At 36.4% G+C, this 26619-nt stretch overlaps 1 protein-coding gene across 1 annotated transcript in view; it reads left to right on the plus strand.

Annotated features, from left to right (window-relative positions):
- Cd226 (CD226 molecule) overlaps positions 1-24228 on the plus strand; it is an 81525-nt gene extending 57297 nt beyond the window's left edge. Inside the window, exons 5-7 of the mRNA XM_021150993.3 lie at positions 16085-16181; positions 20692-20749; positions 21794-24228. Of these exons, the coding sequence (XP_021006652.1) occupies positions 16085-16181; positions 20692-20749; positions 21794-21907 (269 nt within the window). The 3' untranslated portion in view covers positions 21908-24228. The remainder of the gene's footprint in view (positions 1-16084; positions 16182-20691; positions 20750-21793) is intronic.
- Positions 24229-26619: the final 2391 nt, after the last annotated feature.

A 26619-nucleotide genomic window follows, 5' to 3' on the forward strand; every position in this document is an offset into this window, starting at 1 on the left:
CCCTCCCTCCCTCCCTCCCTCCCTCCCTCCCTCCCTCCCTCCCTCCTTCCCTTCCTCCCTACCCCCTTCTTTACTTCTTGCCCTCTTCCTTAGTTTCACTAAATTAACTTACCTTGGCAGTACTTAAAGGTTTAGAGGCATTCCTTTCAGCCTGCAGCTGTTACTCACAGTTTCTGCTCATATTTCAGACTGGTCTTTCCTTTTGCACTGGAATAAATAGGGGAAGAGTCTGTGTAACAGCAGCCCCTGTTTCTGTGTAAAGAGGACAGTAGTTACTGCAGGAGAGCAGGCTTTCATGTGTTAGCCATGATCATGATTATATCAACCCTTCTGTTTGTCTCAATAATAACAGGAGCTGAAGGACAGATACACATTGGCTTTAACATTTAGTACTGAAGAATGATTTCTTGATAGAGTATTTTAGTATTGGGGAGACAAATTAACATCCTACATGTTGACTATTACTGTAGGCACAAAGAGGAAATACTTCTTGCCAAAAAAAAATTTATGCATCACAGAAGTTATTTTGGATCTGCACAGGAAAAAAAAAAGAGAATAAAAAGCAGATATTAACCTTTTGATAAGACAATACTTTAAATAGAAATATGCTATAGAGCCATTTTCAAATATGTGTGAAATAAGGTCTTATCTAGTAAATGCTGAGAACATGATAATAATTCTCACAGGGTAGAGTAAGCAAGGGGAACGGGTTTAAAAATATGTTGTTGTTTAACTTTTATAAATTACTGAAAATGTCCTTCATATGCCCAACATGACTTTTTTCAAAACAATTTCTATGTACATAAATTATAAACAATGTCAAAATCTGCCATCAGCTGGAACTGACAGTGTAACAGCAGGTATTGTTAGTGTCCAGAAGCCTTGAACAGTTGCAAAATAGTTTTTTGACATCTAATTGACAGATTAAAAGCATAACAACTAGATTGTATAGCCATATACAAATATTATAATTGATCGGAGATGACAACTATTGGTTGTATGTTTTGACTTAATTCTTTTTTTTTCAATTATTGTAAGTAAAGATAAAATCTAAAGCTACTAGACAGCAAGCAAGGAGGATGATTTGTGTTTTCTCTGGTGTGATTTTATTATCTCAAGTCCTGAGGCTATTTGGTAAAAAAAATCAATGTAGAGATTGAAGCAGGGAGACAGGTATAAGATGTGAGGAGGATTTAATTCATCTCAACTGTCAGGGTAAAGATGATTTTGACACACGTTTTATAAACTGCTACAATCCTCTTTTAGTCCCTATCCATTTCTTTTCCAGGACAATGTCACATGAATCCAAATGAGATTTCTAGGGGGTCTCAAGTTTTCACTCACACACACATACACACACACACACACACACACACACACACACAGAGACACACACACACACACACACACACACACACAAGCACAAAATGCAAAATGCATTTATGGGTTTTTCCATGACTTCTGCCTACTTACATTTGTCTTCAGACAGGAGTCAATGAAAGATCACCTAAGTAATTTTAACTAATTGTCTAATTACCAGCAAATGTGTGTGTGTGTGTTTTCTTGATATATTTTAAGTAAAGGATGAAGGAGGCAGAAACGTGAGTTATTTGCTACCAAATTCGTTGCTGAAAATATGAAGCTTTGTGCTGTTTGTGTGTACTCTTGGAAGTGTTTGGAAATAGTTACAGATTGATAGTACTGATTTTGAACCTCAATGCCAGAAGCTAGTGACAGAATGAAAGGTGTGCTTGTAGCCAAGAACTGCAGTTATACTTGATCTCTAATACCCTTCAGATTTTAATTAGTCATAAGAAAACATTTCAGATCCCAACCAAAAAAAATTGTGACGTTCTTTTAATATTAGCAAGATATGATGCATCGACTGTTATCATTTAAACTGCACCTGTTTAACATAAAAAGAATGAAGATAAAATAAATAAATAAAAATAAGCTCACTGGAAAGTACAGGGACAAGACTGAAAAGAACTGTTTGTTGGTGGTGGTTGATGGCCTTGCTACAATCGTAGTCCAATCTTTTATAATGAGGCCTCTTGATGGAACCAAGTTTCATAGGGGGTAATTAATATTCATAAGTAGAGCTGAGGTATGAGGGGAAAATAGGTCATGTTTGGCAAAGTGAAATTTGTAGCCGATAGTGGGGGAATGCATTTAGAAGATTCTAATCAGATGACTAAGTTGGTCTAGACAGTCTGATCCATGAATTAGTATAGAGTGAGGCAGGTTAAATGAAACGTCACTCTGATCGATTCTGGATCTTCAATTATAGTCAAGGAAAGTTACTTCTGCCTCTTGAGCAAGAATGGTGAAATAGCATTCTCGGAGAAATAGGTTCATATTTTTCTGTGTATATGTCTTTCCCCTTAGCTTACATTTATTCCAGTCTTCATTTCCTTTTTTAATCTTATGAGTGATACTATTTTTAAATGTATTTTTGTACGATGATGTATAGAAAATTGTGCATCATCTTTGTGTATTGTTCTTGTTTTGACTGCGAATGAATTATATTATTTTCTTAATTTATTTTTTGTATCATTCTGCATAGAGAAATGTGGCTATTCTTTGTGTATTGTATACATTGCAACTTTAAAAAATCATTTATTAAGTTTAGCAGTTGTGTGTCTTAGTCAGGGTTTCTATTCCTGCACAAACATCATGACCAAGAAGCAAGTTGGGGAGGAAAAGGTTTATTCGGCTTACACTTCCATGCTGCTGTTCATCACCAAAGGAAGTCAGGACTGGAACTCAGACAGGTCAGGGAGCAGGAGCTGATACAGAGGCCATGGAGGGATGTTCTTTACTGGCTTGCCTCCCCTGGCTTGCTCAGCCTGCTCTCTTATAAAACCCAAGACTACCAGCCCAGGTATGGTCCCCCCACAAGGGGCCTTTCCCCCTTGATCACTAATTGAGAAAATGCCTTACAGTTGGATCTCATGGAGGCATTTCCTCAACTGAAGCTCCTTTCTCTGTGATAACTCCAGCTGTGTCAAGTTGACACAAAAATAGCCAGTACAAGGTGTATTTGTGTGTATGGTTAAGCACAGTCCTTAGGGTATTATGTATGTGTGATATTGTCATGTTTAAACTTTTTTTTAATCTTTTCATATTTGGATCTCTCACACCTGCCTGCTATGGTGAGGGCTTCTAGAATAAGCTTGAGTTCAGTGGTAAGAATGGCATTTCTTAAAAATTATTTCATTTATTTACATCCTAGTTGTTGCCCCTCTCAGTCATCCCTCCCATAGTTCCTCATCCCATTCCTCCTCCCTGTTGCTTCTGAGAGGGTGCTCCACCAGACCTCCCCCTTCCCTACGGGAGAATGGCATATTTTTTGTTCTTGGTTGTAAAAGGAAATGTTTTTAGTTCCTTACTATGAGGGTCTGATGTTACCTATGGCTTTTCTTAAATGGCCTTTATTACATTCCTTCTATGCTTAACATGCTGAGAGGGATTTGTAAAGCATGAAAAGACATTAACTTTTATCAATTGCCTTTTCTATGTCTATTGATATGTTCATATATATATATACATATATAGTGGTAGATTGATTGATGTTCATACATTGAAATGTTCTCATATCACATTTGATTGTGATATATAATCTTGTTTATGTTCTATATTAAATAAATTATTAAATTTGCTAGTGTTTTACTGAAATTTTCATCTATCTTTATCTTCATTAGAGACATTGGCTTTTAGTCATCTTCCTTTGTGGCTTGCTTATTTGGGTATTATAGCAATGTTTTTGTCATAGAGTTTGAAGTAGTCATCATATGTTTAGAGAGTTGAAGAAGCATTGGCACTAATCCTACTTTAGATGTTTCTGGAGAAGAAGATGTGACACTATCACCTTCTGGGATTATTGGTGAGCCACATGTTCCAAATGAGCACTGATGTGGCCTCAACAAGAAGAGAAGAGTGCTAGCAGAGAAAGAATCCCAACTTCTGTTTTAGGCTCCCTTCCTTGGCTCTCATACCATTTTAGTTTCTCCTTTCCATGGACACCATCTTTTACAATTTACCCCCATTCCCATAGAGTTTAGTCAGCTCTTTCTGTCTTTATGTTCTGTCTACATTATCCCAATCTCCTTCCATATTTTCAAACCATATACATTTGGCTGTCTCAAACTTTTATTACTTAAAATTACTATGATTCAGTGATGTAGTAACTGTATTTGTTTGTGTGGTCCAGATTTCTAACAAATACCCTTGTCATCTTTGGTTGTACTTTCCATTAAAGTAGAAAGAAATTAACCCCATTGAAAGTTTGTGGCAATATTAAATACATATGTTTATTTATCTACTCCTTTGCTTATTATATACATAGATTTATTTATCTATTCCTTTGCCATTAAAATAATGTTTAATACAAATAAATGCTATTTTTATTAAGAAGTATTAAATATTCTAGCAAAAAGGAATTAAAGAATATTATAAATGTATTTACTTTATCAAATATGTATACAATAAACATATTTTAGGACAGTAGAAATATGAAAAATTACTTTAAAAATTATAGTGTTCTCACATCATGCTTATAATAAATAATTTTAATTAGAAAATTTATTACATCATCCATTTAGATATTCTTACATATATGGTGAAAGTAAGACAAGTATTCTTTTAGAATATGCTCAGGAACATTTATTGAGCATTGACTGTATCAGTATTTCCATCTTAGAAGTCATAATATCCATCTAAGTTTTACACTTTCTTCAAAGTTTATTTCAAGACACTTTTCACATGTTAAAGCTCTCATTTGAGGTTTAGATATTGCCAATGAAAGAAATGGAACTTCTGAAATGTTTGCAGAGGAAATTTTTATGAACTTTGGTTTGCATCTGCAACTGCCAGAAAGGTCTATTTCCTTTTTAAACTTGTATTATTTTGCTTTTTAAGATGCAAATAGGGCCTAATGTTGAGGCAGTAGAATTAGAGAATGTGGAGTTAGAAATTAGGTCTCAGGAGAATTTGTCAGGAACTCACAATGCCAGAGTTACCACTCCTCCACCCAAATGGTACTTGCATGTTTCATTAACAAGTCTCATGATTGGCAGGAAACAAGAGTAGGTCTAGCAATCTTAATATCCCTTGTCCATGATTACAAGCTTATTGACTACTCTTGAGTTGAACTATGGTAGTATGGAAGGAAGGAGACTATGGAAGGAGACTTTGTTTGTATGTGTGTGCCCATGTTCATGAGCACACATACATGTGTACAGGTGTCCGTCTAATTCAGGTGCTCATGCTTGTAAGACAAACACTTTGCTAAGCATTCCAGCTCCAAAGAAGGATACATTAATTTTATTTATTTATTTGCTTTTAGTTTCTAGAGTTCAGCTGCTCTTCAATGAGCTAATCTGTATTCTTCAAGAGTTCTAGGTCATTAATAATTGTACTTTAGAATTTGGTTCATTTACAATCTTATTTTTCACTCTTGTGGATTTTGACTAGATGTTCTAAGAAGGTCTGCATAGATCAGTCTGTTTCCATGGCAGTTTGTTGAGCCTCAGCAATGGAATTTTTACATACATGACATTTCTTTTAAATGCTAGCACCACTCGACTGGAATCCCCAAGTCCTAGTGATTTTGCTCACAAGTTAAAATAGTTTCCCCTGAAGCAAATCAGATACAGTTTCCATCTCAGTTTAATTTCATTTTAAGAATTCTGGTTGGCTGCTGGGTACCCAGTTGCAGCACTGGGTACACAGTTACCAACATCACAAGTGAGTTGAGTACTCAGCCTCTGCCTATTACATCATAGCTCCTTCTCCTTACAGCTATCTCTTCCCACATCAAAGTATTGTTTTCCTTTTAGTAAGATAATGCACAGGTAGTGAGATAATTTCTTTCCAATGTCCCATATAGACAGATATAGATTCCCCCAAAGTACAAAGTAAGCTAAGAGAATATTTGCTTGCATTCATTTTATACATTCCATTCTTTAATATTGGATTGAATAATAATGTCACACTAATATCACATACAACAGAAATCTGAAAAACAGAAAAAAAGCAGCTGATCTTAGGAATTGCTATTTGGTTATTCTTTGCTCCCAGAGTTAGTATCAATTTTTTAAAACATTAAAAAAAATTTATCTATTTATTTACTCTTCCTTTATGTGTGTGTGATTGTGTAAATGTGAGAATGTGTGCATGTGACTGAGTTTGTATGTGTGTGTTTGAGTGTGTGAGTGTTTGTGTGTGTGTGTGTGTGTGTGTGTGTGTGTGTGTGTGTGTGTGTGTGTGTAAGTCAGAGAACGACCACTGGAAAATAACTCTGTTTTTACCATGTATTTTTCTGGGATTGAAACTCAGGTTATCAAGGTTGGTTACAAGCACCTTTGCTCACTGAGCCATCTTATAGCCTTCAATTCTTATTAAAAAAATCAAACCTTTCTTGTTCCTTGGAATTCAGATAGGTAAAATTCAAACATGAGTACTTAGCTTTGCCCCTTAAAACCCATGCATTGTCCCAATGATGGAAAAAAACAACCACCACCACCAACAACAAAACCTCCTAATACCTTGACTCTAAATTAACCATTTTAACTGTTTTGTCCCTACATACAAATTTCATCCTAAAAGGCCCCAGGAATTATTAGCAGCACATGGTATATATTAATAAGTAAAGTTTTTCTGAAGACAGATAATCAATTATCAGTTTTAGAAATGAGTATAAGATTAGCAGTATTTGATTCTTAACAGAAATTCCAGGTTTGAGTATTCCAATTTAATTACTCAGATGAATATTTATGTGAAGTATTTAAATCATACTGATTTGCATTTTGACAAATATTCAAAGGCAGTATAATGGCTTTTTAGAGGGCTATTTATCTAAAAGATCAGCACATGAAGAACAAGCATGAATCTATCACTCCCAAAGATACATCTTCAACGCCCAATTTGCGCCTTAAAGTTATAATTTACATTGAAGTGATCCAAGAATCCTTAATAGGTATTGACCCAATAGAGATATATATTTTTTCGTTTTCAACATCTGTAAAGTGTAAAATAAATATTTAGCAGTCTACTGACCTCTTTATGATTTATTTCCAGAATGCATTTAGCATACTTCATTCCAGAATGCATTTAGCATACTTTTGTTGGTACTCAAAAGTAGCCATGGTGCTATAATGTTTCAGAATGGCACAGCATTTTATTTTATTAGCTAATAGAAACTGACTTTCTCATGCACAAGTATAAAGTGCAATATAAATGCTTTTATTTGAGCTCACAGAGCTTAAAATGGCTTTAGTCATATTGAAAGTGAGCAAAAGGAGGAAAAAGCTAATTATAATTCTATGCATGAATGCAAGAAAGAATAGGTGCTAAGAGAAGAGGACATTAGCAAAGACTGGGGTACTTCCTGTGGCTACACATTAAAGATGCTCAAGAGTCATGATATGCAAAAGTTCCTCAATACTGGACAGTATAAAAGACAGGTTTACAGTTATTGAAAAATACAGGTTCACGAAGTATAATTGTTTTGATATTAATGTCATCAATTTTCATGTCTTATTTGAAAAATTACCACTAATTCTTCATTCTTATCTGTGTGAATGTTTAGGAATAAATATATATATGAATATTTGTGAAGAAGAGCAAAGCGATTATTGACCTCCTATATGGAAAACAGTTAATAAATATGTCATGGTGTAGGCAGTTTTACATCTGTACTTAACACAGGCATATATGCCAAATCTCAAATAGCTTTATGAAAACAATTTACTGTGTTTAGCTGTTGATTACTGTTTTCTCCCTCTGACTTCAAAGTGAGAGGCATCATTTTTGAAATCTAATCATGCAATCAACAATCATTGGACTTTTAAAAGATGAAAAATGGGTGGGTAATCAAATTCTAACAGGCATGTCCAACTGTTACCTACAGCCAGGATATCTGCAAGCGCATCCCAATAGAAAATCATAAATCACTTAAACATTATGAGGTTTGCTTGCAATTTCTTTTCTAACCTAGTTCTGTAACTCCTGAGTGTGAAGTTTATAGATGACAGCATCATGTCACAATGCCAAAAAGCTGGATGTGCCTGTGTCTAGAGTATAAATCTACAGGTTTTATACACTAACATTGTTCTTTATATTTGCTTTATGCTTTAAAAGCATGAGAAGTTATTTTCAGATACTTGCTTAAAATAGATCTCATGTGATAGATATTTAACCCATAACTTGGGACCTATTTCATATCTTGACAAACATAACTAAACAGAACATTTATATGTTCATCTTATTTAGTGGCATTGTTTAGCGTGCATCTTGACTGTCCCAAAGATTTGGTCCCTTGATGGTACCAGTGAGGAGTGGTAGGATATTTAAGAGATGGGGCACAGTGAGAGAGGGATCTTCAGGTCACTGAGGTGTGCCCTTGAATAGGTTGTTGTTATTCTGGGTACCTTGTTCTATAAAGGAGGTGAGTGGTTCTCTTACCCCATGAGTGGTTTTCCCATAAGACTCCTTGCTGCAGTCTGCAGAGCAATGAGTCAACTTGATCATGGATTGGAAACTGTAAAATAAAACCTCATTTTTCTAAGTTGATAGATCTTGGTATTTGTCATGTAGTGCAAAGCTGATTAATCCTTCTTCTTGCTAGAATCTTGAATGCACGTGGCTGTGTGTTGTTACGTTTTTGAGACACATAGGTCATGTTTCTCTATGTGCTGCTTGCTGGCCTAAGGATGTATGCAGTATTGCTCATTTACCCCTCAAAGCAGTTTTATCTCATCTCTACTTTACAGATGAGAAGCATGTGAAGTGTGGTGGGTTTAACTGGATTTTTCAAAGCTTCTTAGTTAATGCATATATGAGCTAGGCTGTAGAGGCAGGCAACCTAGCTTCGGGGTTCCTGTTCTTAGCCACAGTTCCTCATTCTGCTCAATGCAGAATAAAAAGTCTTGCTGCTTACATCAGAAGGGATTTCAGTGAAGTCATAGATCTCTGGTTTCCTTCTTTTAGATATTTAGATTCCATACTGAACCTATATGTGAAGAAAGTGAAAACTCACAAGTGGGGTCTGATCTCTCACTGTTTTATTCCAGCATTGGGTGTTGCCGATTGTCTGGTTACCACCCTCAGGCTCAGGTCCTGTGTGGATGAGTTCTTCACCTACTATATTCCCTTTTCCAAGGGCTTTTGCATTAGTTGCTCGAGTCATTCAAGACTGGTTCCATACACAGTTTTAGGAAATTAGCCCCATCAGAGCAGGTGTGAGAATCCAGAAGTGGGATGCTGACTGCTAATAAAATTAATTCTACATTCAAAAGAGATTAGTGGATTGTGTGATTTAATTGTATCCAATGAAACAGTGTTAATGTGGGAGCTTTAACTGGGCCATGAAGGCTCTGTCATCATCAACTGATAAATGCCATTATCACAATAATGCTTTAGTGGCTGTGAGGGTGGTATTCCTGATGAGTTCAGCACATTTACTTCTCTTTTACTCTCACCTTCTCTTGTCTTTCCACTGTCTACCATGTGATGTTGCAGCAGTTTTCTGCTGTCTGTTGTTCTTGATTTGATGATGGTAGCGGTGAGCAGACAGGTACTCACTTTGTCTAGAAATCAACATGTAGTCCAAACTGGCCTGAAATGTGTGACAATATTCTTGCTTCAGTGTCTTGAGTGAAACCATTACAGGCATGACAAACAACAATCAAATGAATGACTGATTATTTTCACCTAACCTCTGGTATTGTGCTATAGCCACTTGAAAAAGATCCAGACACTAGAATTTTAAGAGTAGTATCTGGGTATAGGACAATTCTAGTTTATGATATAGAGACCTGGTAATATCTTAGCCTGCACATGACTTTGGGCCATCGCAAAAACAAACAAACAAACAAACAAACACCCCCCCAAAAAAAAACCCAAACAAACAAAAAACCCCAACCAACCAACCAACCAAACAAACAAAAACCAGTGCACTCATGGCCTCCATCTGATTTCCTACTAGATGCTTATCCCATGGCTAAACCTACTTTCTAGGGCAACTATTTAGGTATATATAGAAACTATTGAAGCAAATTTCTTTATCCCACTTAAAATTATTTTTTCTCTTCTCATATTCTGTTCTTCTCATTGTCTTATACACCAGATCGAAATGACTTTGGACAGTTGGATTACAGCAGTAGTTCACAATCAGAGATCTTCTTCCCCTCATTGTTGGTCAGTGAAGGGATAACTTTCAAAATACCCCAAAGAAGCAACAGAAGCTTATTTTTTACACTAGCACATGTTGGCTATTTACGTAGGAACACCATGATACAAAGTCACACCTGGTCAAACAACAGTAATAGAAGCGATTTTCTGGGGCAAATGTAATTAAAAAAAAGTCTCTGCCCAGAAAACTTCTCCCAAAGTAGAAGAGAAACTAAATAATTATATTTATATTTTTGTGAACATGAATTTAGTGTTCTGTGAATCTCAGGTGATCTACTAAAAGATTGCAAAGTAAGAAATATTATTTCTTTAGTGTAGACAATTAGGATTTATTATAAACATAATTTAAAGGCAAATCATAACCAGTTTTTAAGTAAATGAACTTGACAGTACCATTTGTTACATATATCATACAGAATATGCCATATTCATTTGACATTTGTGGAGGCCATCCATTTTAGTTAATTGTCTTTATCCAAAAGAAACACAAACATAATCTTTATAGCAGGAGGTAGTTTTACATTGGAGAGAAATGTTTGGGTAATAGAACCTGCTCCATGTTATGTTGTCCTTGGTGATGACATATCAGAGCTGTGGCTTTCTGGTTCTGGAGAAGGATATTTCTCAAACACAAAGCAGGTTAAAGAGTTCATTTAGTTTTAAAAGAGATTTCCATAGTGTCATATTCAAAGAGACAGAACTTATGTTTCCTATCCCTCTAAGAAAGTAGGGAGTGAGGAAAAAAACAGCAGAAGGATTGTCATTAGCCTCAAGCATTCTTCTTGAGGGGCATTGACTTTTTAAGGTCAATTTTATGGAATCCAGCCTTAGATTATTTATTAAAAATAGTCCTAAGTTTCTGGGCTAATATCCACTTATCTGTGAGTACATATTGTGCGAGTTCCTTTGGGATTGGGTTACCTCACTCAGGATAATGCTCTCCAGGTTCATCCATTTGCCTAGGAATTTCATAAATTCATTTTTTTAATAGCTGAGTAGCACTCCATTGTGTAAATATACCACATTTTCTGTATCCATTCCTCTGTTGAGGGACATCTGGGTTCTTTCCAGCTTCTGGCTATTATAAATAAGGCTGCTATGAACATAGTGGAACATGTGTCCTTCTTACCGTTTGGGACATCTTCTGGATATATGCCCAGGAGAGGTATTGCGGGATCCGCCAGTAGTACTATGTCCAATTTTCTGAGGAACCGCCAGACTGATTTCCAGAGTGGTTGTACAAGCTTGCAATCCCACCAACAATGGAGGAGTGTTCCTCTTTCTCCACATCCTCACCAGCATCTAAGATACAATTTGCTAAACACATGAAATTCAAGAAGAACGAAGAGCAAAGTGTGGACACTTTGCCCCTTCTTAGAAATGGGAACAAAACACCCATGGAAGGAGTTACAGAGACAAAATTTGGAACTGTGACGAAAGGATGGACCGTCTAGTGATTGCCATATGCAGGGATCCATCCCATAATCAGCTTCCAAACGCTGACACCATTGCATACACTAGCAAGATTTTGCTGAAAGGACCCAGATATAGCTGTCTCTTGTGAGACCATGCCGGGGCCTAGCAAACACAGAAGTGGATGATCACAGTCAGCTATTGGATGGATCACACGACCCCCAATGGAGGAGCTAGAGAAATTACCCAAGGAGCTAAAGGGAACTGCAACCCTATAGGTGGAACAACAATATGAACTAACCAGTACCCTTGAGCTCTTGTCTCTAGCTGCATATGTATCAAAAGATGGCCTAGTCGGCCATCACTGCAAAGAGAGGCCCATTGGACTTGCAAACTTTATATTCCCCAGTACAGGGGAACCCCAGGGACAAAAAGGGGGAGTGGGTGGGTAGGGAATTCAGGGGATGGGTATGGGGGACTGTTGGGATATCATTGAAAATGTAAACGAGGAAAATACCTAATAAAAAAATAAATTAAAAAAAATAGTCCTTAAAAATGTTCTGCATTCACAGTGTATTTTGACATATTCACTCCCCCTTCCCACCTTCACCTGTTGTCTTCTTTCATTTTCACTCTCAACTTCAAATCATCTATTTTTTTAAAAAATATAACCCACTGAGTCCAAATAGAATATTCACTTATATTAGTGAAAAGTCACAGATTCCCGAATTTTGTGCCTGGGTGCCTGACTTAGAGTAGATATAGTTAAAACAAATCATCATCCTAAATTATTAACATTTACCTCTGTTTGAAGAACAAGACTAACCAACTGTAACCTCTGTTTACTTTTATTTCTAGTGTTCTAGTATTCATTTATCAAATCAACAAATTTGATAGTTTCCTTCTAGGTTCTTTAAATGTGAAACCGTTAGGTTTAAAGAATTAGCATGGCACTGAGCAACAGCTGCAAGCTTATATGCTGATGCAACAATCATGAGGTAGAGAGAGAGAAAGACAGAGAGAGAGAGAAAGACAGTGATAGAGATAGACAAAGACACACACACACACAGAGAGACACACAGAGAGAGACAGAGAGCTAACTGGGAATGGTATGGGCTTTTGTAATTTCAAATCTCACCCCTAGTGACATACTTCCTCCAACAAAGCCATACCATTTAATCCTTCCCAAACTATTCCACTGGTTGGAGAGCAAGTATTCAAACACACAAGCCTTTAGGGGCTATTCTCATTCAGACCACCAAAGATACCAATTTAAAGCACCCTTGGGACACAACAGTCACTAGATTATAGGTTAGTGCCATTGCTCGTTAAGTCTCAGAATGCTATTTTTTCCCTAGGATTTTCTTCATGTGAAACAAGAAATTGTTTATAAGGTAAAGATTATAAAACTAATTTATGTAGACAGGTAGCCTCTGGAAACCTGGAGTGATATTAAAATACCAGTATCCACTTGATGCAAGTTTTATCAATTTTGGTTTACCATGTTCCAGTGGTCTGGAATGCTCTTATGCATAAAGATCAATACAGCCTTTACCTTTATCTAGAAGGGTGACTCTAGTTACAGAAGCAAGCAGTACCTGTGATATAGGACTACTTCAATGTTACATTACAGCATGAATAGAAATGGCTTATTTAGTTAATCTTAATTTGGATAGGGTTAAAATCTAAATGTATGTATAATTTGTACAGTTTAATAACATTATATAGTGTTATAAAGTACCTCTATATATGATTTATTTGAATACCAAAGGTATACTTGGTATTGATTCTATTATCATTTTGCTACTTACAAAAGTAAAAGATTAACTGTCCTTTATCAAGTCAAATGAAACCAAGCAGAAGCCAGGGCCAAGTTCCGTAACTGTCCTCAATGTCTATGCTTTTAATTTGCTGGTTTAACTTTAGATTAGATTTTTTTTGTCACATGCCAATAGTTGAAAGTTGGTTATCTTGATATTGCTGAATCTGTGAGTCCGCCCTACTTCATTCAAGCTCACTGCATGTATATTCCATCTGTTCACAGAGTAAGGTCTAACATTTGTGCTTATTTTTTTAATGATCCATGAAAAGATACATTTACTGGACACCCACTTCCTCACATGTTCTGATCTAGCAATTTAGGTTTGTTAGTTGTTGGTTTGTAAAATGGTCTCATGTAGCCCAGGAGTTTGCTATGTAGCACAAGCTATACTTAAACTCTTGATAATACTGTATCTAACTTCTGAGTTCTGGAATCAAAAGCATGACCCATTGTACTTGGCTCATTACCTAGGTTCTACATTATTTGGTGCCTTCACCCCTGTCTTAGTTAGGGTTTTATTGCTGTGAACAGACACCATGACCAAGGCAACTTTTTATAAGGACAACATTTAATTGGGACTGGTTTAGGTTCAGAGGTTCAGTCCTTTATCATCAAGGGGGGAACATGGCAGCATCTACGCAGGGATGGTACAGGAGAAGCTAAGAGTTCTACATCTTGATCTGATTGCTGGTAGCAGAATACTGCCTTATAGGCAGCTAGGATGAGCCACTCCCTGGGCTGAGCACATACAAACCATAACAACCCCCAACCCCTATCTCTAATGAGGACAAACAGTGGGCAGTGCTGATGGATCTGCTTCTTGCCTCCCTCGGCAGGAAAGATCTAGTGGCATTTCTTTCATGAGTCTTCTTCAAAAGTTTATAACTCAGTCATAAATACTTGGCATTGACAGAAACTTACCCTGGAGGATTGCAGGCCTAGAGAAAAATTATTCATTTATAAATTCCACTGACTTGATTTAAATTGTTTTAACTGCACTTATTCTTTGTGATAGGAGTAAAAAATAATGGCTTCATAGTTCAAGACAGATTTGTCCTCCTATGAATCAATACAGCATTGGGATACATGAAAAAAAAAAGCCATCAGAAAAGGGACCACTGAGAACAGACAATAATTCTTTCTTTAGGAGAAGGGCTTGAGGGCTGGCATTATTCAACCACAGATCTATTAGCAGAACTTAAGGGGAAAAGTGAATGTTATGAACTATTGATTAACTCCTCAAAGCATCCTGTGTGCTTTCTGTTTTTCTATCCCATCCTCACAGGTTTCAGGGAGGTGAATGCTTGCAGTACTCTGACCATTCCCATAGCAGCTTCGTAAAGAAGTCAGGGCAGGGAGGGAGAGCAGAAGTAGCTCTGGCTGTACTGGTCCATGCATGACAGAAGCTTCACTTATCTACACTCATTTCTGGAAGGAAAATGCTTGTTTCATGCTGACTTTAAAACATTTAGGGCTCTTCGAAGTAAAGTAAGTTCCACTAAATCAGATATAAAATATGAGTTTGTCTGTTCCCTCTTTTTACCAATTACCCAGCACACAGTGAGATTGTTGGCATTTCGACACTGAAGACATGGACCCGACTCTAATGGTCAGATTTATTGGAAGAGGTTGATCATGTAAACATAGTTCAGACTGTAACATTTGAAACTAGGATTTATAATTCAGATCTTGGATAAAAAGTTCAAAGTCACATATTTGAATGAAACAAAAATGTAATCTTAACTCAACAATTCTGGGTCTATCTTAAAATGGAATTCCTCACATTTTCTTCTTTAAATGCAACCACTGAAATTCAATAAAAGTTGAGAAATTCCACCTGCGGAGGTGCCTTAAGTGCTGTTCGTCGGAGGAGATGTTCATCTTGCTTTTGGAGATTGGGCCTCTCCCTGGCTTAGGGCGTGCCAATTCAGCCCAGGGTCCTCCTTACTTCTGAAGTGGAATATAGAGTGTTACACCACAGTAGACTTTTTTCATGTGGATAGAAGTCAGGTCCTTGTATTGGTATGGCAGGTGCTATTAACATTATTGTTTTTAAAGATTTTATTTATTTTTATTTTTTTTTGTTTTGTTTTGTTTTTTTGAGACAGGGTTTCTCTGTGTAGCCCTGGCTGTCCTGGAACTCACTTTGTAGACCAGGCTGGCCTCGAACTCAGAAATCCGCCTGCCTCTGCCTCCCGAGTGCTGGGATTAAAGGCGTGCGCCACCACGCCCGGCTTAAAGATTTATTTTTATTACTTTTATCTGTATTGTGTATGTGGGTGTGAGTGGAAGTGCTTTTGGAAGCCAGAGGTGTCAGGTTCTCAGCAGTTGCGTTACAGGCAATTTTGAGCCAGTGTATAGATTCTGGGGACCTGTGTAAGAAGAGTAACCAATGAATCATCTTTTCAGCCCCATATTCTTGTTCTTGATGGTGAACCCAAATTAATCAAGGAAGCAATAAAAATCTTAGTGGTCATAAGAATTAAGGAGGCTTTCAAGGAAAACTGTCCCCACTTAACCTATCCAATTGTTCTTAGATTCTTTGAGTTTGATTCCTATCCTGCCATGATTAATGGATCCTTTCTTCATTTCCCCTTCTTTCTTTGGTGGGAATTTATTAAATTCATAATTCATACTACAACTTTTTTCTTCTAGGTGGAGCCAATAAACATTTTATCCTTCCCATTGTTGGAGGGTTAGTTTCACTGTTACTTGTCATCATAATTATCATCATTTTCATTTTATATAACAGGTAAGTAAGGCAAGTTCTGCTGAGTCTTATTTATCTTGAATGATTCTGATATTTATAATTTTCTATAACAAACCAACAACTTATGAAGCAACTTGAGATTCATGTGTGAGTGCACAGTTATGTACATAGGTAATTACTGCTTTTCAAAAAGGGAAAAAAGGGGGGGGGACAACTGGAGTACTTTTATAGACCAAAGCTGGAGTCACTCACTTAAGAGTTGGCAGTGTGCCCTTACATTCATGCAAATTTCTCTGTTCTACATCCATCTTCCCTTCTGCCTCCTCCATGGGAATAGCTGTAAGTTGAGAAGCTTTTGTTAGTGTGTGGGGTGTGGGAGGGGCTGGAAAGGGCAACATAGAGAGGGAAAAAGAGGAAGAAGAGATTAATGTTTTATTCAGTCATCTTCTTTTTAAAAACATTGCAATGCAATGAACAAGAGTCAAGGAAGCTTACATATTACCAGAATAACAACAGTCTAAGATGGTTTGATATTTTCTGAAACAAGCCACCCATTGATATTAAATAAAGTAACTTAGATAGGACCTGAAGGGGTGGCCTGAGAGAGAGGTTTCAGGCCCTTTCTTTCCCTTCTAGCACTCCCATGAGCACTACTGATCTGTCTAGTATATCTCATACTCAGTTATTTTATTTATTTACATTTCAAATATTTACCCCTTCCCGGTCTCACCTCCTCAAACCCCCCTCCTCCAACTCTTCCCCTTTGCCTCTAAGAGGATGCTCTCCAACTCACCCAACTACTCTCACCTCATCCCTCTAGCATCCTCTTACACTGGGCAACAAGCCTCCACAGGACCAAGGGCCTCCCCTTCCATTGATGCCAGACAAGGCCATCCTCTGCTACATATGTCGTTGAGCCATGGACCCATCCATGTATACTCTGGTTGGTGGTTTAGTCCCTGGACTTTAATTTTATTCGATAACATCTTATACTATGTTCCAGATGGAGAGTTACCTGCTCAAGGGAGAAAGGGACCACTTTTGAACATTAGAGTTTTGCATTTCTGGAAAGACACAGGCATATGATTTTTTTTGACAAATGAATAAATAAAATTTTATTCTTCCCTTGCTGAGAATATTAACGTCACACACACACACACACACACACACAAAACCATGGCTTATTATTATGGTTCTCAAGCAGGTTTATATGACCTGTCTCTATATATTATCCATGAACCCTCCCTGATTCTTTTATTGTCACCTGATGTTAAACATTTTTCACTTCCCTACATTGCTCTCAGACCCACTTTCTCCCTCTAACCTACCGATTTTTACCTATTTCTTCTTTTGAAGGAGGATTGGTGATGCCATTCTCCTGATTGATGCTTATATTATCTTCCAAAGACACCAGTATATGTAATCTTACAACTCATCAATGCCTTGTTTCCTGACCTCAGTATAATCTTCATTTATATTTTCTATGTTACTACTACCCCTAATCCTGATTACATTCATTAAAACTAAAACTATTATATTTTTTAACACATCCAACTCATTTATCAAAAGTGAAGAATTTTGCTACCAAAATACAGTTTCTCTAATTTGACCTCAGTCCTTGTACTTCATTCAGCATAATAATGGAATAATCTTGTCCTCTTCATCTGTCATCCCTTGTATCCTGCTTTATATTTTAATTTTCCTTGCGATTGTTATCCCTTTCTGTAAATCTATGATAATCACAATGGCAGGGTTTGTACTTTTCATTTTTAGTGTTTGATTGCACTAATATATCTAAACAGTGCATATTCAATAGGTGTCTGCCCGGGTACATTAGAACACAGGGAAGTCTTACCTTTTCTCCCATAATGGTGGTCTTAATTTTTTTCCTGAGCAGAAAATACCAAGTTAGGAAAAGACCCCCAAGTGTTAGTATTACAAAAAATTCTTTATCACGGCAGTGATATCACAGGGACAGGCAGCAGAGATGTAATAGTGAGTGTCAGAAGAGACCTCTGGAGGATCACAGATGTTGGACGTGATAAGTTTTGTGTCAGAAAAATGCATTACTTTTACACGAACAACTAAATTGAACCAGAGAGTACATGACAACCCTTGGTTAAATGTTATAAAAAGATTAGGGAGCTTGGCTGCATAATAGTAGGTGAAAAGCACAAAAGAAAGTGCACTCTCTCTTTCTACCTTGTCACTGGGGCTGTTTGGGTTGTTACTTCAAATGGAAATGCTTTGAAAGCTGACCCAAGGTTTATAACAGTGACCCACAGCCCTACGTCTTACCATTTAGAATAATGCTGCAGCTTCAGATGTGCTGAGTTGAACAGAAGCCAAAGTAAATTTAGACTTTACTCTTGGCACCTAGTCACCTGTTATTCTGATGTCCTTGGAAGCAATTCCTCTGTGTCAGGTTTGTGCTGTTCCATGTAGAGATGAGAAGGATGATAATAGTGAGTTACAGGACAGGAGAAGTACAGAGTGCTGGTCAGTATGAAAGGAGACAACATTTATTCTTGTTTTGGACGTCTTTTAGATAAAATTTAAAATTTAGGTTGAAAAACATTGCTTATTTGAACATTTGGTACAAATGTGCATATGATGTTTTTAACAAATATGTGTCTTTATATGCTGGAAACTCTTCTCTTTTCAGCACTGAAAATGTCCACTATTGAGAAATACTTTACAATTAGGCAAACCAGGACAACTGTTCAACACACAACAAGCTTTGGTATATGATCTAACTGTAGTGTAAAGATAAGAGGACTAATCATGAAATACTGATCACTTGTCTAGCAAATATCACAGTACAAGTTGCATAAAGAAAGCTTTGCGATCTGAATCAAATTCTATTTTATTCACACTACATTGTTTGCTTTAGTGTTATTTAAGTACACACACACACACACACACACACACACACACGGAGAGACATACACAGATACATGCAGACATGCACATACACACACACACTTATCTTAAGAATGACAATTTAACAACTGGTCAAAGGTATAGATTCATATCTTTGTTTCTTCATGTTTGAAAGAAGCAATAGTAACCTTACCACAAATTTTCTTAAAGAATAAGTAAGAATTACTTACTTATATAAACTTAAGAAAAATCATGTATGTACTTGTGTGTCATATATTTCCACATAGAATAAGTAAATACGTAGAGTGCTAATTTCTTAAATAAAAAAAAATCAAATAGATGTGTATAAGGAGTTAAGATTGTGCTGAGGTAGCCGGGCTACTTCCAAGCGATTGGAAATACACATTATAGTCAATAGCCATTATGGATATTCTTTCCTCTGTAGAAAGAATATCTTACTTTCATGACTGCTAAAGTGGAGTTGTAATTGTAGATTTAAACAAAACAACAAGGACACACAAACACAACAGAACTCACTTCTTATACTCAATCTATTTCTGCTGTAGTGCAGCTAGAATCTTGTTTGTAGGGAGATGACAGTGAGACAGACCTGATATCCCCATAACAGCTCTTTCAATATTCTTGGCTGTAGTTATTTTCTACAATTCAATTATAGTATCATTTTTGTTTCTTTTATATTTATTCTTTTGAAATTTTACCCAGAACGTTGGTTTACTTAGATGGGTGTGTTATACAGTATGGCTCTGGATGGTCTGCTTATACAGCTGACTCAGAATGGAGAAGCCTTAGATTCAGATGGGCGGGCTGTGGCTTTAATTCCAACACCATTACTAACCCATGAGATGCCTTGCAAGATCCTATTCACCTCTGAGCAATTTTCTAATCTATTAGAGCTTTGATGTACTTTAAATAAAATAATAAACCAGGTAATTTATAGTAAGACCTAGAGATTTTTAAATGAAACTTAAGTCAATTATTATTGTCATCCAATACAATAGAGTGCTAGTCTTTTAAAGAAGTCCAGCAGTCCAAAAGCTATAGATCGTTTTGACATTAGTTCACTATATAGTATCTTGTAAAACCACTGTAATTAATTGCTATTGCATTCTGCCTGTAGAGCTGTGTAGCTGTCTTTTCCTTCTATGAGCACATGAGAGTAGCTAAGTATGTTCTTTTCATCACTGTGAAAAAACACCTGGAAGGCAGCCTTAAGGGAGAATAGACTTATTTTAGGCCACAGTTGGGAAGTACTGTCTGCCATGACAAAGAAATCATGGGAGCAAGAGTATGAGTCATCTGGTCATGTATCCAGTCAGGAACCAGAGGGAAAAGATTCCTGATGTATTTTCTTCTTGTTATTGAGCCTTTGACCCTGGCCCATAGGATGGTGATGCCATATATAGCACGAATCTTCTTTCTTCAGGTAAAAATTTCTGGAAACAAAAATCACACCCAGAAATAAGTTTCCATGATGACTTTAAATCTAGTCAAGTTGGCAGTCAAACATCACTGTGGAAGATGTACACATAAAACATAAAACAACTATATCTAGCCACAACCACTTATTCACAACAAGGAATTGAAACAGTACAGATAACCAGTGCTTGAGTGTAAAGTCTTAATATTCTGTCCTAAATTTGTATTCCAGGAAGAGACGGAGACAGGTGAGAATTCCACTTAAAGAGCCCAGGGATAAACAGAGTAAGGTAAGTTGATTATCATTGTTCCTATTTGTTTAAAATAGCCTGTCAGGGGGCTGGAGAGATTGCTCAGTGGTTAAGAGCACTGACTGCTCTACCAGAGGTCCTCAGTTCAATTACCAGCAACCGTAAGGTGGCTTATAACCATCTGTAATGGGATCCGATGCTCTCTACTGGTGTGTCTGAAGACAGCAACAGTGTACTCACATATATAAAATAAGTAAATCTTAACAAAAACAAACACCAACCCCCCCCCAAAAAAACAAAAAACCTCTCCCATAAGAGCTCTTTTATATTCAGTTGTGTATGTTTTCCTTGTCATGCTATTGCTTGTGATTCAAGTACCAAGTAGCTGGTGAAATAGTTATCTTTTTATTGTTAAAATTTTTTTGAGGCCAAGATTTTGAAAATATATCAGTATAAAAATACATGACTATTTTGCTAGTTCTTGGAAAGCTGAGGTGGGATGATTGTGAGGAAAATAGTAACAATTACACTGTTATAATTGTAGTGAGCATTGCACATTACCAAAATCTGCATCATGTGTGCTTCTATAACACATTCTACAAACTTGGTAATTTATAACACCAGACATCAATTTTTTCCATGACCGAGAGTTTAAACAAACAAACAAACAAACAAACAAACAAACGGAAACATGAGAAGGATATCTATTTCTTGGGTAAATCTGGTCTTACACTTTCCTTCCAGTTTCTGGTAGCTACCAGAAATTCTCCACAGCCATTGGGGAAATATATTAGACATTGCACAGGTAGAGGACATCTTATTTTTGAAGAAGTAATCAGCATAAGACTGAACCTGATAATCTGCCTTAAATTTACTTACCACCTATTCCGTTCATGTAAATTAAGATTGTAATTTCTAAAATGTGTTTTAGAAATAAGTTTTGTATAATAAGGTTAATGTTTTACCAAATTATCTGTAATGGAAATTTGACCTATACTAGTGTATTTAGAGGGTTCTATAGAATACTTTCATTGGATGCTGAAATTCAGTGAGTCATTCAGTGTTTTGCTATTTATTTTGTAGGTAGCCACCAACTGCAGAAGTCCTACTTCTCCCATCCAGTCTACAGATGATGAAAAAGAGGACATTTATGTAAACTATCCAACTTTCTCTCGAAGACCCAAACCAAGACTCTAAGCTGCTCTTTTGGCCTGAACACATTAGTGATGACTTCTATGGCATGGAATTTTACCCATGCTTTCCTCACCACTAGGATCTACATTGATAAAAAATTGATTGAATTTATTTCATCTCATATATAGAAGTACTTTATTACCTGGAAACATACTTAATAGAGATTCATTACAAAACCCAAATCTAATGTTCATGTGTTCAAGGAACCTTCTACCATTATGTAACAGAACAGTCTAGAGAGGATTAAGGACCACATGGCTTTCTTGCTCTACTTGAAATTAATTGTGAGCATAAGCTTGTTTCTGGAGTCTTCCTACAGTGTTAGTTCTACTTACATACTACTGGTCCAACTCTCATGCTGTTTCTCTCAGATGCTCCCATGATGGCTGCCAAGGACACTTGATAGAAAGATTACTGGTTAAACACAATAAAAAAGTTCATTATTCACTTATTAGCAAGAAGGTAGCATTATCATAAAGGATTAGATGACTTAAGTTAGCTATAGGTTCAAGATCAGGACTAAAGTATTACTTGGAAATTCTGAGTATTTCTAAAAAGGAGGATGAAAGGAACCTAGAAGTTGAGTTATTACTAAAAACTTTTGACTGCAAAGACATTACTCGTTAACCAGATAACAAGTGAATATGCTGTAGCATCAGCATAATTCAAAAGAGTAAAGGAATGGCTAGGAATGAGGTAGTTGTGTAATTATTTCTTCTCTTCCTAGTTTCAAATAAATTCATCTCTAATTCTATAGAGAATTCTTGCATCCCATTCAGGACTGGCCTTCTATACAGTGAGATGGTCCAGTAATAAATAATTTTTTATTTATGTTTTTTTTTCTATTTTGAGAATTATTTTAATATATAAACTTGTGAGTTAATTTTTTTTTGCAAAATTAGCACATGAAGGGGCTGGTGATATGGCTCAGTGGGTAAGAGCACCCAACTGCTCTTCCAAAGGTCCAGAGTTCAAATCCCAGCAACCACATGGTGGCTAACAACCATCCGTAACGAGATCTGGCGCCCTCTTCTGGAGTGTCTGAAGACAGCTACAGTGTACTTACATATAATAAATAAATAAAATCTTAAAAAAAATTAGCACATGAAAAGAGATTGATGGTTTTAAGTAGTAGAACACATTAATGTAGGAATCTGAGAGCAGAGTGTTTGGGAGGGGGTGAAGAGGAATAGTGATATATAAGAGAAAAATCTATGCTTCAGAGTTTGATCAGGGTCATCTCTCCTGACTCTGCTGGAATTGATAGAATGCACCTGATGTTGTCTCCATTTTAGATAGAGAAAAAAAAAAACGAGTATTTATAAAACTAAATAAAACTATAGTTATCTCAAAACTATGGGGATCATTATAATATAGAATAGATTTAGTATCTAAAAGACCCATTTCTAATCTCTAAAAAATTTTAAATTATCATAATCTTTGAATGCTAGTGCTGTTACATATATTCTAAAATGTAATCCATAGTTTTAAGGTAGCTGGTGGATATTTCATATTTTTAACCTTAGATCCATGCATAATGAATAGGCCAATTATTTTGCCAATTATAGATATTCAGAATGTAATAAATAAAATGACTTTTTTCTTAGTTGTGCTTAAATAAGAATGGTTAATTAACTCAGATTTTGACTGATTACTTGAAGATTTTTATGTCTCAATTTGTGAACTGTTTCTCTAAATATGCCAGTGAACTGAAGTTGAACGACAATTAATCAGAAAATAGCCAACATTTGGAAACATCAGAGATCACGTGGCTACCTATGACAGTTGGCATGGTTAAACAACTTAGTATTGTTCATGAAATAAACTACTTTTCAATAAATGTTAAAGACAGTCAAAATAATACTTTCTAGTATGTTTAGTAGTAATAATACTTTCTAGGATGCCAAGTTTGCAGTGGCTAAGTTGGTGAAAGGGAACGCTTTTATAATTGCATGATAGGGAGATATAGCTACCTGGTGGTCAGTGATTTATATGAAGAGTCACCGAAGTCCATCAAGTCTCTGTTTCTTTGGCAATTCATATAATGTTTTGAAAAAAAAATCACTCCTTCAAAAATATTTTCTCTGCCTACCCTTCCTTTCTGTATGTAATTTCTCACAGAATTTAGTATTCATCAGGGATACTTACTACAACTTCTGACCTCCCCATGTCTCTGTTATGCTGCAGAGACGATGTTAACTGTCTCTCTAGATATTTTTACTCAAGAAAGCACTTTAATTGTAATCTGTGTGTCCTACACAATTCACAAGATTTCTGGAATGTGACCCCTCCAACTGGCAACAGAGTGATCAAAACTGAACCAAAATTAAAGGACAAATGTCAGAAATGAAGTATGATTTTGTTTTCCATGTTTTATTTTATTTTAATTATTTTTTTAATATTTGGTGCTGCTTTGGAGGCCAGATGCTTTCTGGAGGTGCTTTACACAGATAATGGATACCAGTATATAGTGCAACATTAAGTAAAATATGCTTGGATTAATTGTTATTATCTTAATATTTTCATTAAGGTAAAAAATCAAAGTTAGGTCTGATTAGGAATAGAAGAGTTTCTTACATGCTTACAATAACTATGCATATACTATTTTATTATCAGATTGATGTTGAATTTCATTAAAATGCATTTATGTTAATGTTAAGAAAATAGAATATGAATCTCTATTTTTCTCCTTTTTCCCCCATTTTTCTATACTGAAAATTGAACTCAGGGATTTTAAATATCAGGCAAGTGCTATGCTCCTGAGCTATACTCCAGTTCAGAATATAATTTAAAGTTTAAATATTCAACAAATTGTCAAGATACTATACATTAAATATAAATTTAAAAAGATAAAGTAAAATAAAAGCTAGAGGTTCTTTTTGATTTTAAACATGCAAGTTTTATTAGTTTACATATAGAAGTCTATTAAATAATATAACAATCTTTTAAATTAGGAAACCCCACATTATAGTTAGAGATCAGTTTACATAGTTTAATTTTCTATGTTCAAAGCACTAACATTGTTGTAAGATGCTATTAGAAAATGCTTTATTTGAGGCAATGGATAATAATTATCTGATTCTGATTTGTTGCTTATTGTCTCTTATAATTATAAATTCTCTATTTTATTTAGAACAATGTTTCCAATTTTATTTTCCATTTTCAGAGACTGAATTTGTAGGCATAGAACAGCTCTTATCCCTCAGTGTACTGTAATCTATTGTTCTCAATGAATAAAACATAGCTCTCAATGATGACTAGCTTTCTTTTGCTACCAAAAAATTTTAGGAAAAATAAATAGAAAAATCAACATGTAGACAGAAGCAAAGAACACAGAAACTTTGTACTTTATATCTTAAAGCAATAGTTTGGACATTTTATAAATATGTGTATTTTAAACAGCTATGGAATGACAGCAGTCCTATGTTCTGCATTTCATTCCATGAGGGCAACAAACTCAGTTCTTACTCATTACCTCATTCCACTCTTCTGCTGTCCCATCAATAGTCATACACTGGAGTTCAGGTACAAAGTTTCCACAGCAGACCAGAGTAAAAGCATGATTATTTTAGTTTGGGTTTCTATTGTTATGAAGAAACACTATGACCTAAAGCAAGTTGGGGGAGGACCTGCAGTCAATCACTCTAGAAAGTCGGGACAGGAAATCAAACAGGGTGAGAACCTGAAAACAAGAGCTGATGCAGAGACCATAGAAGGATGGTTCTTCTTGCTCAGCCTGCTTTCTTATAGAACCCAGGACCACCTGCCCAGGGATGACACTACCCTTGATGGCCTGGACCCTCTCACATCACTAATTAAGAAAATGTTCTACAGACTTGCCTACATCCCGTTTCTCTCTCTCATATTTTTCTTTATTTTTATTCACTTTCAATCATGATCACAGCTCCTCCATCTCTTTCTAATCTCACCCTTACAAATCCCTCCCTCCACCATTGCCTCTTCCCCTCAGAGAAGGGGGAACCCCCTTGGGTACCATCCCACCTTGGGACATCTATTTCCAGCAGGACTAGGCACATCCTCTCCTACTGAGGCCCAATCAGGCAGTTCAGGCAGCGGGGAGGGGATCCAATGACAGGAATCAGAGAGCGAGTCAGTCACCCCCTCCAATCCCCATGCCTTTTCTACTTGTTAGGGGACCCACATGAAGACCAAGCTGTAAATTTTCTACAAAGGTGTAGAGGACCTAGGTCCAGCTCCTGCACGCTCCCTTGGTGGCCAATGCTTTGTGAGCCCCAATGGTCTTAGGTTAGTTGACTCTACATCTTCTTATAGTGTTCTTGACCCCTCTGACTTGCTCAGTTCTACCCCCATCTCTTGCAGATGACTCCCTGAGCTGTGCCAGATGTTTGACATCTGCTTTCATCTGCTACTAGATGAAGCCTCTAGGGAGACAGTTATGCTAAGTTCCTGTCTACAAGAAAAGCAGAGTATCATTAATAGTGTCAAGAGTTGGCTCTCTCACATGGGATGGGTCTCAAGTTGGGTTATTCTCAAGTTGGTTATTGGTTGGCTGTTCCTTAAGTCTCTGAATCATCTTTATCCCTGCACATCTTATAGGCAAAGCAAATTTTGGGTTGGGGTTTTGTGGATGGATTGATGGTCACTCTCTTTTCTGGAAGTCCTGCCTGGCTACAGGAGGTGGCTATATCAGTTCCCATATTGCCCCCTAGTAGAAATCTCAGCTAGAGTTATCC

The sequence above is a fragment of the Mus caroli genome, unplaced genomic scaffold (assembly GCF_978045245.1).
Source record: "Mus caroli unplaced genomic scaffold, Mus_caroli_1 scaffold_19, whole genome shotgun sequence".
In the NCBI taxonomy this organism is placed as follows: Eukaryota; Metazoa; Chordata; class Mammalia; order Rodentia; family Muridae; genus Mus; species Mus caroli.